Source organism: Sinohyriopsis cumingii, chromosome 6 (genome assembly GCF_028554795.1).
Source record: "Sinohyriopsis cumingii isolate HCF-2022 chromosome 6, ASM2855479v2, whole genome shotgun sequence".
In the NCBI taxonomy this organism is placed as follows: Eukaryota; Metazoa; Mollusca; class Bivalvia; order Unionida; family Unionidae; genus Sinohyriopsis; species Sinohyriopsis cumingii.
In genome coordinates this window covers 38804737-38819048 of record NC_142966.1, presented here as the reverse complement: position 1 = coordinate 38819048, position 14312 = coordinate 38804737, and the positions used below count along the sequence as shown (strand labels likewise).

General features: G+C 37.0%; 1 protein-coding gene across 2 annotated transcripts in view; it reads left to right on the top strand.

Moving 5' to 3' along the window:
- LOC149796743 (guanylate cyclase soluble subunit alpha-1-like) overlaps positions 1-5904 on the top strand; it is a 114833-nt gene extending 108929 nt beyond the window's left edge. Inside the window, exons 6-10 of one of the 2 annotated variants that reach the window (XM_089961394.1) lie at positions 231-369; positions 3168-3265; positions 4050-4193; positions 4697-4851; positions 5506-5904. In XM_089961394.1, the coding sequence (XP_089817520.1) occupies positions 231-369; positions 3168-3265; positions 4050-4193; positions 4697-4851; positions 5506-5704 (735 nt within the window). In that variant the 3' untranslated portion in view covers positions 5705-5904. Of the gene's footprint in view, positions 1-230; positions 370-3167; positions 3335-4049; positions 4194-4696; positions 4852-5505 lie in introns of both variants that reach the window. The other variant, XM_089961393.1, reaches the window with a different exon arrangement.
- The last annotated feature ends 8408 nt before the right edge of the window (positions 5905-14312 follow it).

The window sequence follows — 14312 nt, the reverse complement described above, 5'->3', positions numbered from 1 at the left end:
CTGTTATTACCACGAGTACTATTTCGACTTCCATCACTGTTGTTGCTGAAGCATATAATTTTTCTCCTCTTCCTCCTCCTCTTCCTCCTCCTCCTCCTCCTCCTCCTACTACTACTACTTATATTACTACTAATATCACTACTGCAACTAGATATACCACTTATTATTTGGTCCTTAGTACAGACTTTTCGAACTGTTTTCAGCAATATTACATTGACTTTAAATTTTAGGATACCATAAAGAAACGAATGGAAGAGATCAAGGCAAACATATTAGAAACCCACGCTGCAGTGGAGGAGGAGAAGAAGAAAAATGTCGGTTTATTACAGATGATATTTCCGCCAGAGATAGCTGAACGACTTTGGAGGGGTGAGAAAGTTTACTCTTTTAAAACAACGATCAATACGCCTTATTGCAGACACTCAAATCCGCCTTGAAAAGTTGTTCATCTATGGTTTGACCTTCGTTTGGTGCGCACTTTGAGCAGGACGTTCACCTGTATTTGATCTTAAGATGTGCGACAGTTATCTGTATTCGATAACGACATGTTACCTGTATTTGGTATCGACACGTAAGACAGTAGCCTGTATTTGATATCGACCTGTATGACAGCTGTGCTGCCAGTTGTTATTCAAATAGGCGAAAGTTATGAAAACGGGTGAAATAACAACACATGTAAGGTGTGAACTTCAATCAATTCCATATTTGTTGATTTATAACAAACGCTTTCAATTTGTGGTCGATCCCTATGGGAATTTTTTAGAATCATTCGCAATGTTGCATAGGATTTCAAGGGTCAGTTTTTCGTTTCGGATTTTGTGTTGATAAAAAGTACACTACTCTAATAATTATTTCTAATTTTTGAAACCTTTTTTAAGTTACTTATCATCATCGTTCAATGCATACCATAACATACTATGTATATCGAATGTGGACAGATGCCGGGCCCAGCTTGCGGCGACACAAGAATCTAAAACTGTCTTTAAAAATGTGACAATAGTTAACTGGTCATAAATAGTTAAATATCTCGGGCTGGCCATGTGTTGCGTGTAATACAAGATTCTTTCATCTGATCATTTACAAGTCAAATGTGAGATAGATATCCGAAAATGTACTACAGCAATGTTGGTAGAAATCCTCCATTACTGCTACTATTCTTAAAGTACACTCTTCAATTTATATTATGACTTCTGTCATACAGTATTTTTCTCTAGTGGCCATTTCCCTTTATCTCGAAAAAAGTGAGAAAATATAACATTTCCCCTACCCCGTCTTGAACCATACAACATTGCACTAACCCCAAAGACCGCTCTAGTGGCCTAGTGGTTAGAGCGTCCGCCTTGGATGCGGGAGGTCGTGGGTTAGATCCAGGCCGAGTCATAGCAAAGACTTACAAAAATGTTACTAACAGCTGCCTCGCTAGGTGCTCAGCATTAAGAGATTAGTGTTAGGACTGGTCGGCCTGGTGTCAGGATAATGTGACTGAGTGGGACATCATGCTACGTGTCTGCGGCATGATGCCCCAATGCTAGACATAACTATAAACTACCACACTGCAGCTATCGTAGCGATATGACTGAAAAATTGTTAAAGCTACGTAAAAAATCCTACACACACACACACACGCGCGCACGCACGCACGCACGCACACACACACACATACACCAAAAGCTTGCTAAGTATGTAAATTTGCCGTATTTAAATTCTTAAAACACTCGCCAGGATACGAACAGTCTAGACCCTGACAGGAATGTAGACGGCCTTTTCCGCTGTATTCCATAAAAGTACATGTCTGCCTATACTCTTAGAATTTCCACAAATTTAGTTACTTTTTAAAAATACCCTGACAAATGAGGTTAAGTCGGGTGCAGGCGTTTCTGCAAAATAAGTGGAAGGTTCAACGTGGGATGGCAGTGGCGTTTTGAGAGAAGCGAGAGCGCTGCACGTGGAGCTGTTTGTAGGCAAACAATCATATCCGAGGTGGTTTTGCGTCTGTAATAGAAACCCGAAAGACTTTCTTTCCCAGGCATGCAATTGGAACTCCTTCGTTTTTGCTGTCGAGAAAGAGCTCGGATGTAAATAGTGGCCATTTTGAACTGTCCTCAACCCAAACTGCATCTTCATAAGTTCCGGTGTTTTTCAAAACCAATCACTTTATTTAGACAATATTGGATTGCTGATTGCATGTAAGATTTACTAAACTGCGAACTTGAAAAGGATGACAATATGCAGAAACTACGTACCTCCGAAACTAAAGATCTGACAACGGAAGTGCTCCAATGAGCATGGGCAATTTGACGTATTGCAAAAAGATACGTTAACACATATTTGCGAAGAATGTTACTTAGTTCCAATTATAATCTTGACTTTAGGTAGTCATTACAACAAAAACGTAATGGGGCAAATTGTTTGGAACATACGTATCCGTCAAGCTGGTTGGGGTAGGGATAATATCCAAATTTGGATAGGAAATCACCAGAGAGCACAACCGCTTAGGAAACGTGATGGTGCACAGTGTCCTCAAATCTTTTGGCTGTTTTTACTTCATAATAATTTTATTGATGTCATACGGACTTGATTAGTGTTGATTAGACTTGATGCCAAGTCTGCTGACGCATCGCTTGATATTTCATTCTACAATTTCGTATCTTGCAAGGGCAGACTTCTAAATAGAAAGCAAATCCCGACAGTCAAGCAAAAGAATCACGTGCTATTTAAAGTAGAATCAAGGAATGCTTATGTTTCCATGAAACAGTTTTGTGTAAGCATTTAGTATATACTACATGTTTTTCTAGTTCACGGAGTTCGAATTCAAAACCAAACTTTTCGACTGAATGACCGATTTTAGAAAGCAAAAGCACTTATCAAATCTTTGAGATGAAATTAAAAAGGTTTAGAAATTTTATTTTCTTCACATCTTGCATGAATGAAAGGTAAATTCTGGAGCTTAAATTTTCGTATGATTCTAGTTCTTAGAAACTTAATTTGTCAGAAGAAGAACAGGACCAAAAATTACATAATTTAAACCATTTTGCTACTTCACTAGCTGGATTTAAACTGGTGCGTAATTGTTTCACTCCAAGATTGAGCAGTAAGAAAACCTCGCCTTTCTTTCCCGAAAAAAGTCAGTGTTATTGAAATTTAAAATAAAATTTTTGTTTTTGCAGGTGAGTCCATTAAGCCAACGAAAGTTGATGACGTCACGATGCTGTTTTCGGATATAGTCGGATTTACTGCCATCTGTTCAACATGCTCCCCGATGACTGTAATTAACATGCTGAATTCTCTCTACACCCATTTTGATAAATATTGCGATTTTTTGGATGTTTACAAGGCAAGCTGTTTAATTTTGTATATGTGTACACTGGTGTCCCATATTTATGTAAATAAAAAAGAGAAACCCACCGTAAATAAACATTTTGCATGGGTAAGGATGTCTATAAAAAAATCACATTTTCGGAAACTTCTTAATATATGGTTCAGAAATAGTATGCATATATACCGTCTCTTTGGGAGTTAAAATTGAAGGTGTGGGAGAGATAGTGCTATCATACATATTTGTACACTTATTAGTACATTCTCATTTCACCTTTGTTTTATGTCATAATTTAAATAGTGTATAGAGTATCATAAGAATATGACGGGGAGATTCAGGGGCTCCAGGTGGCCGAAAGGTCTAAGTCACTCACCTGTATAGATCACTGACAAATCACCTCTGTCGGTGTGGGTTCGAGTCTCAGTCTGGACTAACGTGGGATTGTGAGAAAGCTTACCAGCAGCTTCCTGTGAGTCGGTGGTTCTTCCTGTGGTTTTTCCCGTGTTCTTTCTCCAATAGAGATACAGGCCGCCATGCTTAATCTAACATGTGATGAAAAATGGCGTTAAGCCCACAACAACAATAAGAAAATCGCGTTCCCATTCCTCCACCCACTTGTCTCCTTCGTCTACAGCTTGAAACTGTTGGCTACACACAATGGACACTAGATATCAGTTGAAAATAAAAGCTTACCAAAATCAATGTTTTATTTTTCACTTTTCTTATAAAACAGGTCGAAACAATAGGAGATGCATACTGCGTTGCGGGTGGTCTACACCGACCGTCTAAGTTCCATGCACAACAAATTGCGTGGATGGCATTAAAGATGATGGAAGCGGCACGGGCTGAGAAGTCACATGACGGTAACGTGATCAAGGTAAGTTAGATGTTTTTTGTCCGATTGGATGAGCCATTCAGTTGACAGTAATAACCCCGTATATTGAATCAGTTCATACACATTTAAAAAGATTGAATGAAGGATTGTTGTTTTAGGAACACATGTGAAATGAGTTAAACTATATCTGCAGTCAATATCCAGCATGTGAATTTACTTTTGATCTTTGCAATCAAGCTGACACAGATGCGGGCGACAGATGGTTGAAAATGTTACTCAACTATATATTAGATTTAATTGAATCTTGTCTAACCTATACAAATCGACGTCTAACTTTTTTAAATATATGTCTAACCTATGCAAATCGACATCTAACCTTTGCAAATCCATGTCTAACATATGCCAATCTACGTGTAACATATGGAAATCAACGTCTCCGTGGCTTAGAGAACTCTTAAAATATTTAAATGTCATTGGGATTTTTTCTGCTTTTTTTCTTTCCCTTTTTCCGTCTCTCACAAAAGTTTCCGGCATTTGGTTTGCAGATGAGAATTGGATTGCACACGGGTTCTGTGCTTGCCGGGGTAGTTGGTTCTAAAATGCCCAGATACTGTCTGTTTGGCAACAACGTCACACTTGCCAACAAATTTGAATCTGGAAGCGAAGCCACAAGAATTAACGTCAGTCCTACAACTCACAGGTACGTTAAGGAGTGGTTTCTACCTTATACATGTATCATAAGAGATATTCCTACCTTATACGTGTATCATAAGAGATATTTATGGAGTGTATTATTTGAATTTAGTATGCTTCAAAGAAATGAATTTGATTTAAGACCATTACTGCTGATTCAAAATTGCTAAAGTCAAATATTATATTTCTAGTCAATAATACTGAATGTATTGTTAAAAATTTAGCATATAAATACAATATTATTACTTTCGTAATATATAACAATACTTAAATATAACTGTGACCCACACTTTACAATGAATATAATTGTGATGCATACTTTATAATGAATAACATTAATAGCAATAACAATAACAAGAACCAATGATTCAGGGGTTTCGAATTAGAGGTTTATGAATACGTTTTTATTTTTCCAATATTTCTTACAGCGAAAGTTATGCACCCATTTAATTTAAGTAATATTTTATTAAAGTTTCACGTGTTCAGAGAATATATTACTTATAAAACTGAGTCTCTCAGGTTTGCAGTTTTCAAACTCCTGTAGCGAAAAGGAAAATAAATTAAAATAAGAGTATAAAACGAAGAAAAGATAGAGGTTGAGAAAAGTCAACGGTCGTGACCATATTTATTTGATAATATAACAGCTTTCCGCATATTCCAGTGTGCTGATTACGACGCCTGGATTCAGATTTACACCCAGATCAAGGGACTGCTTACCCGAAGGTTTTCCTGAGAAAATAGCAGGCACATGCCATTTTCTGAACACTTATATCCATCCGGAAGCAGGGGCCAGAGAGTGCAGTGACATCCGTGATCACATCAATATGGCAGTCAAGTTTTACAAGATAAAAGAACACTGATAACTTGTGAAATGTGTGAGCCTTATAGATCATAGACTTCAAATTCAGGGTGGATTATGTTTTATTGATGGATTTCTTCCAAAAATAGTGCAATTCTTACTTTTAAATAAATTATTCTAATAATATGCACAAAATTTAACAGAGTACATTTCTCGTGCCTTTTAACTCTACTTGTCATAGATCTGAAGAGCTTATGGGATGATCTTCCGCCTGTCGTTTTTCCGTCCGTTAGCACATGTTGTTATCCGAAACTACTTGGATGATTGCCATGAAACCACACACACACACACACACACACACACATATATATATATATATATATATATATATATATATATATATATATATATATATATATATATATATATATATATATGCATCCTATAGTCTAGTTGACCCCACATGAAAACAGTGCTGCTCGGCCATAAATATGGCCGCCAGAGCCATCTTGTTATCTTGTTTTCGTTACCCTCATGAATGGATGGTCATATCAACATGGGTTTTCATTAACAGTCTTTTTCTTCTTTAATAAAAGGTTGCCGATTTGAAATCCAAATGGACTCCACAGAGAAGTCATCTTTGAAATTTTATTATTGCAACTTCTCCTGACCAGAAAGTCTCGTAGACTTGAAGATTTAAGCAAATGAATTGGGAATGATGTCCAGTTGGATTTAAATGAAAAAGTACCGATCTCAGATCCAATATGGTCGCCACACAGCGGTCATGTTGAAAATCGTGTCATCGCTACTCCTTTTATAATATATATTTTGTTCTAAATAAAATGTTATTGAGCTGATCTGCATTAGGGGCAGACAGAGCAGCCCCATTGAAAACCCTGTTATCACTACTCATCCTAAACGTAAAGCCATTTTAACGTAGGGTTGTGCCCTGAACAGAAATTCATGGTGTAAATCATATTGACGTAAGGTTTTACCAAGAGACTTCTAGTCTAGTTGATCCTAAATAAAATGGTGCCGGTCCAATTTCTAACATGACTGCCACAGTAGCCAGCTTGAAAATCTTGTCGCTACTTTTCCTGAATGTATGCTCATAACAGCACTACAAGACTTCTTAAAATGTATTGTTGATCTTAAATTAAAATAGTGCTGATATGACGTCCACGTTTAAGAAAAAACTGTTTCCGCTACTCTCAAATGGAAAGTCATTTTGACATATTGTTTTCATCAGAAGAATCCTTGTAGTGTCTAGTTGATCCTAAATGAAATTGACTAGTCCTCAATATGACCCCATTGGTGGCTATATTGAAAGCATTGTTATCTCTACTCAATATGACCACATTGGTGGCTATATTGAAAGCATTGTTATCTCTACTCAATATGACCACATTGGTGGCTATATTGAAAGCATTGTTATCTCTACTCAATATGACCACATTGGTGGCTATATTGAAAGCATTGTTATCTCTACTCCTTTCAAACGGATGGCTATATCATCGGGTTTTCATTAATAGACTTCCTAAAGTACATATTTTGTCGCAATGGTGCCAGTCGTATATTCAATATCGCTGCCACGACGGCTGTCTTTAAAGTTTTTTCGCCACTATTCCACTTAAATAGATTATCATTGTGATATGGGGTTTTCACCCAAATACCTCTAATGATGTCTACTTTGTCCTAAATGAATATGGTGCCAAGTTGACATCCAAAATGTCCACCACAGCACCTAATTTTAAAATCTTGTTATCGCTGAAGATTATCAAAGATGATTCCAGCACTCAGCAGCTAAAAGGAAGAAATGGTCTTATCTTGAATTGTTGGAAACTCTTTTCGCACAGTAGAGCACCAGTCTCTTCGAGGGACTCTTGTTTCAAACAATGTAATTGCGTATATTGACCCATGATATGTAATTGTGCATTTTTTGCTCGTACGTGGTGGTCATTTAATTCTACATTTAATAGACGGTAATTTTTGTATGGTAAGATGATAGATAATTACTTCGCTTGATGTTATATTGCTTCCTTACAATGAAATTGACCAACAAAGTTTAGGATAATGAACTCATTAGATGTCTCGTACTGAAACCAGGAATTGATTCAGTTCCTGCCTCCACGAGCTTCATTAGGAAATATTTTCCATGCATCATCTGTTCCCCACCCCTAGAAACTTAAAAGTCAGTCTAAATACTTTATTCACCTCCCCCATTATCTGACTCTGTCTCTGTCTCTCTCTATCGCTAGATAATTTGTCAACTGCAAATGAAAAGGTAATACAGTCAGAGTTATTCAAATGTGACATTGGTAGTATTGTTTGAAGTCTCTGAGTTGTCATTACACGAATCTTGAATTAGAACTGTAGTGGAGAAAGGTTTAGAATTCGAAATTTTGGGTCTTTGTTTTTATAATGTTGTTTATTTGTTGCTGGTTTTTTTATTGTTGTTTTGTGTTTTTTGTATTGTTGTTTATGAGGAGAAAATTGCCCCGAGTCCAAATAATTTTTACAAGCAGTTTGGTTTGGTGATATATAACCCTATCAATGCCACTTAGCGTTAGAGTCACAACAACTGAAGAGAAGCAGCAATTGTAATAGTGATATTCCTTGCATCGGCCGACTACTACATACTTTGACAAATTACTACATGATACTGATAAACTACTACATGACGTTAAAAAGCTACTCCATGACTCCATGACAATGGCAAACTACTAGAACATGAGATTGACAAGATAATATTAACATTGACAAAACTACTACACTACTACTTGACAGCGACCAACTACTGCATGACATTGACAAACTACTACATGACATTGACAAATTGCTACATGACACTGACAAACTACATGACATTGACAAGCTACTCCATGACGTTTAAAAGCTACTCCATGACACTGGCAAACTACTGCAACATGACATTGACAAGATACTAATTAACATTGACAGAACTACTACATGACAGTGACCAACTACTACATGACATTGACAAACTACTACATTACATTTGAAAATAAATTCTTGTCTAATGGTTATGCCCTTTTCTACATTCATCGATAAACTTACAGCCATTATCTACACTCATTGATAGATTTAAAGCCATTATCTACACTATTATCTACACTCATTAATAGACTTGCAGCCATTATCTACACTCATTAATAGACTTAAAGCCATTATCTACACTATTATCTACACTCATTAATAGACTTACAGCCATTATCTACACTCATCGATAGACTTACAGCCATTATCTACACTCATCGATACACTTATAACCATTATCTACACTGATCTATTGACTTACTACCATTATCTACTCTCATCTTTAGACTTACAGCCATTATCTACACTCATTGATAGACTTAAAGCCATTATCTACACTATTATCCACACTCATCGATAGACTTACAGCCATTATCTACACTCATCGAAACACTTACAACCATTATCTACACTGATCTATAGACTTACTACCATTATCTACTCTCATCGATAGACTTACAGCTATTATCTACACTCATTGATAGACTTACAGCCATTATCTACACTCATTGATAGACTTACAGCCATTATCTACTGTCATCTTTAGACTTACAGCCATTATCTACATTCATCTTTAGACTTACAGCCATTATCTACACTCATTGATAGACTTACAGCCATTATCTACACTCATATATAGACTTACGGCCATTATCTACACTCATTGATAGACTTACAGCCATTATCTACATTCATCTTTAGACTTACAGCCATTAGCTACATTCATCTTTAGATTTACAGCCATTATCTACACTATTATCTACACTCATTTATAGACTTACAGCCATTATCTACACTCATTGATAGGCTTACAGCCATTATCTACACTCATCGATACACTTACAACCATTATCTACTCTCATATTTAGACTTACAGCCCTTATCTACACTCATTGATAGGCTTACAGCCATTATCTACACTCATCGATACACTTACAACCATTATCTACATTCATCTTTAGACTTACAGCCATTAGCTACATTCATCTTTAGACTTACAGCCATTATCTACACTCATTGATAGACTTACAGCCATTATCTACATTCATCTTTAGACTTACAGCCATTAGCTACATTCATTTTTAGACTTACAGCCATTATCTACATTCATCTTTAGACTTGCAGCCATTATCTACATTCATCTTTAGACTTACAGCCATTAGCTACATTCATCTTTAGATTTACAGCCATTATCTACACTATTATCTACACTCATTTATAGACTTACAGCCATTATCTACACTCATTGATAGGCTTACAGCCATTATCTACACTCATCGATACACTTACAACCATTATCTACTCTCATATTTAGACTTACAGCCATTATCTACACTCATTGATAGACTTACAGCCATTATCTACACTCATCGATACACTTACAACCATTATCTACATTCATCTTTAGACTTACAACCATTATCTACATTCATCTTTAGACTTACAGCCATTAGCTACATTCATCTTTAGACTTACAGCCATTATCTACACTCATTGATAGACTTACAGCCATTATCTACATTCATCTTTAGACTTACAGCCATTATCTACATTCATCTTTAGACTTACAGCCATTATCTACATTCATCTTTAGACTTACAGCCATTAGCTACACACATTGATACACTTACAACCATTACCTACATTCATCTTTAGACTTGCAGCCATTATCTACATTCATCTTTAGACTTACAGCCATTATCTACACTCATTGATAGACTTACAGCCATTATCTATGTTCATCTTTAGACCTACAGCCATTATCTACATTCATCTTTAGACTTACATCCATTAGCTACATTCATCTTTAGACTTACAGCCATTATCTACATTCATCTTTAGACTTACAGCCATTAGCTACATTCATCTTTAGACTTACAGCCATTATCTACACTCATTGATAGACTTACAGCCATTATCTACACTCATAGATAGACTTACAGCCATTATCTACACTCATAGATAGACTTACAGCCATTATCTACACTCATAGATAGACTTACAGCCATTATCTACACTCATTGATAGGCTTACAGCCATTATCTACACTCATCGATACACTTACAACCATTATCTACATTCATCTTTAGACTTACAGCCATTAGCTACATTCATCTTTAGACTTACAGCCATTATCTACATTCATCTTTAGACTTACAGCCATTATCTACATTCATCTTTAGACTTACAACCATTATCTACATTCATCTTTAGACTTACAGCCATTATCTACATTCATCTTTAGACTTACAGCCATTATCTACATTCATCTTTAGACTTAAAGCCATTAGCTACATTCATCTTTAGACTTACAGCCGTTATCTACACTCATTGATAGACTTACAGCCATTATCTACACTCATTGATAGACTTACAGCCATTATCTACACTCATAGATAGACTTACAGCCATTATCTACATTCATCTTTAGACTTACAGCCATTAGCTACACACATTGATACACTTACAACCATTATCTACATTCATCTTTAGACTTACAGCCATTATCTACATTCATCTTTAGACTTACAGCCATTATCTACATTCATCTTTAGACTTACAGCCATTAGCTACATTCATCTTTAGACTTACAGCCATTATCTACACTCATTGATAGACTTACAGCCATTATCTACATTCATCTTTAGACTTACAGCCATTATCTACATTCATCTTTAGACTTACGGCCATTAGCTACATTCATCTTTAGACTTACAGCCATTATCTACACTCATTGATAGACTTACAGCCATTATCTACACTCATTGATAGACTTACAGCCATTATCTACACTCATAGATAGACTTACAGCCATTATCTACACTCATAGATAGACTTACAGCCATTCCATATGAAAAAGAATAAAAACAAATGGTGATTAGTTTTAGTGGATATTTGTGTAGTGAAAGTTCTAAGGGGAATATTTAAAGTCGGCTCTCGACTGTATCACTGTCACTGACAAACGATCTTGATATCTTGTACGACGACTTAAACGGAAAAAGTATGTATGTATGTGTGTATATATATATATGTGTGTGTGTGTATGTGTGTGTGTGCGTGCGGGCATGTGTGCGTGCATGAGTGTATGTATATATGTATGCAGGTATGTGTGTGTTCATGCATGCGTGTATGTATGTATGTCTGCATACGTTCGTACGTAAGTACGTACGTATGTATGTGTCTGCATACGTTCGTATGTATGTATGTATGCGTGCGTGCATGTATGCATGTATGTATGTGTGTGTGCGTGAGTGAATGCGTGACTTTTCGTTTACCTCAGTTTGTTGTGTACTGATGGTTAGGGAGTCATGCACCTTAGGCTAATTCGTGGATACGTTTTGTTCGTTACAAAACCAAAACGCCAAAGAATGGAGCACTTTAACGTCTATATCACTCTTCCCTGACTTTAATATTTACGAGTTGGTCTATTTATTGGGTACTATTAGCGACAGTCATAAAAAATAATGTCAACGTCTCGTGTTGCAACACCTCATCATAAAAAGGTCGCTATGGCCTGTATTTCGTGTGTTTTATTTTAACTTCTGTCAGTTCAAGCCCATTAATGATAAACTTTGTGCAAACGTACACTTTTATGAGTTCAACCACAGGAGTCTGATTTTCACCATTACGGTCACAAAGTCTTTCCACATGACACCATCAGGCGGAAGTAGCCAATTTCACCAGATTCTACCCTGCAGTAAATACGCGAAAGGGTCTAATACTCGTCCGATCACGGAGCAGAGTCTCTGTTATCTTTAAATACTACCGAATCCAGCATCCATCTCGACTTTAATAGTTGAAGGGTGATGACGTCATCAACCGTCATTTCTGCTATCCTAACTTTAACTAGATACTTCTATTCAGGAAATTTATATAAAATTATCATATGATACAATCTGAAATAAAAGGCAAGTTAAACATTTTATTTCGTGAAATTACATTCAAAGTGTTATCCATCCCGTGGCAGCATCGCCTACTTCCGCCTGATGGAGTCCTGTAGAAAGACTTTGTGACCGTTATGATGAAAATAAAGGTTAAATGGCCGGATTAGTTGTTGTTGTTGTTATAGGGTTTAACGCCCTTTTTCAGCACAAGATAGGCTATACATGGCGGCCAGTATTATGGTGGAGGAAGAACCCGGGAAAACCCCGGAAAGAACCACCGACCCACGAGAAGCTACCGGCAAGCTTTCTCACATATCCACATTGGCCGAGCCCGAGACTAGAACCCACGCAGACAGAGATGAAATGGCAGTGATCCGTGACGGAGAGCGCTTTAGACCATTCGGCTCGGCGGATTAGATTCATGCGATGGCCGTTCGAGAGTTATGCGTTGGTACGTTACTGTATTTTGAATGAATATGTGTAGCTTTTCAGTCTTTTGGCGATTCTGAAGTGATAAAGACGCGTGACAAGAGTCGAATCGTGCGGAGGCTGGGGTCACGCTTGGACTCATTGTGTTAATTTATAATACCGAAAAGGTGATTTCGTGTTGTCAGAGATTTCATCGTACTTTAGTGATAAAAAAGTTGAATCGTGCGGAGGCTGGGGTCACGCTTGGACTCATTGTGTTAATTTATAATACCGATAAGGTGATTTCGTGTTGTCAGAGATTTCATCGTACTTTAGTGATAAAACGTCAGACCCCTGTGGTTCAACACAGTATCTGCAAAAAGTACGTCACTAGGAGTTCGACAACTAGGCCGAATTCGACAACCGAACGCTTTTGCTCCTTACAGCGTTTTCGTTTATATTTATCTTCATGCAAACATACGGAGTGTCCTCGGTTTGAGTTAACGGAGTCAAAGAAAAAGGACAATGACTACCTCTCTCTCTCTCTCTCTCTCTCTCTCTCACACACACACACACACACACACACACACAATGAATATGAACTTTGTATAACTGATTCTTTCTGGCCGGGCAACAATTAATATATATAATTATGATTTTGTTAGTTTAAAAAGCTTCGTAACATATAAACTGCCATTTTTATTTTTCTATGTGTATACAGCTTAGTGTAACAAATATGATATGTTTATTACCATTTGCTGTGATAAAAACAGAGTTGAACACTGAAACAGTGTAGTGTTTCATATTTCAACTACAGCATTGTTACTTTTTGTCGTTTTCTTTACGGGCGACTGCCATATTCGTTCAGCAAAAGAATGCTTACTGTTAACCACGGATTTTAAGCAACAGAAACACGTTATTTTCTCGCCTAGATGTTGAAATTTGTTAGATAGGCTTTTGTGTATCACTTTAGAACATTCTATTAACATATGCTATATTTTTACGTGGACATTTACATTCTAAAGTTAATTGTCGTTCACCCTCCCCCGTCAAATAAAGGATAACACACACACACACACACACACAGAGCGTCTATCATCATTCACTGTCCTTATAAGGCAGTGCTGTCCAACCTTTTTGACACCATAGGCCACTGAAAAATGTTTTTCTTTAAGACTAGGGCCGCAGCAGAAAACTGAAAAGCAACGACTATATAGCTGCTCGAGCTGTGGCGGGCCATTTAAAATCAGCCCGCGGGCCGCTGGTTGGTCAGCACTGTTATAGGGCATTTCGTGTTGCGTTCGGTTCTAGTTCTTCATC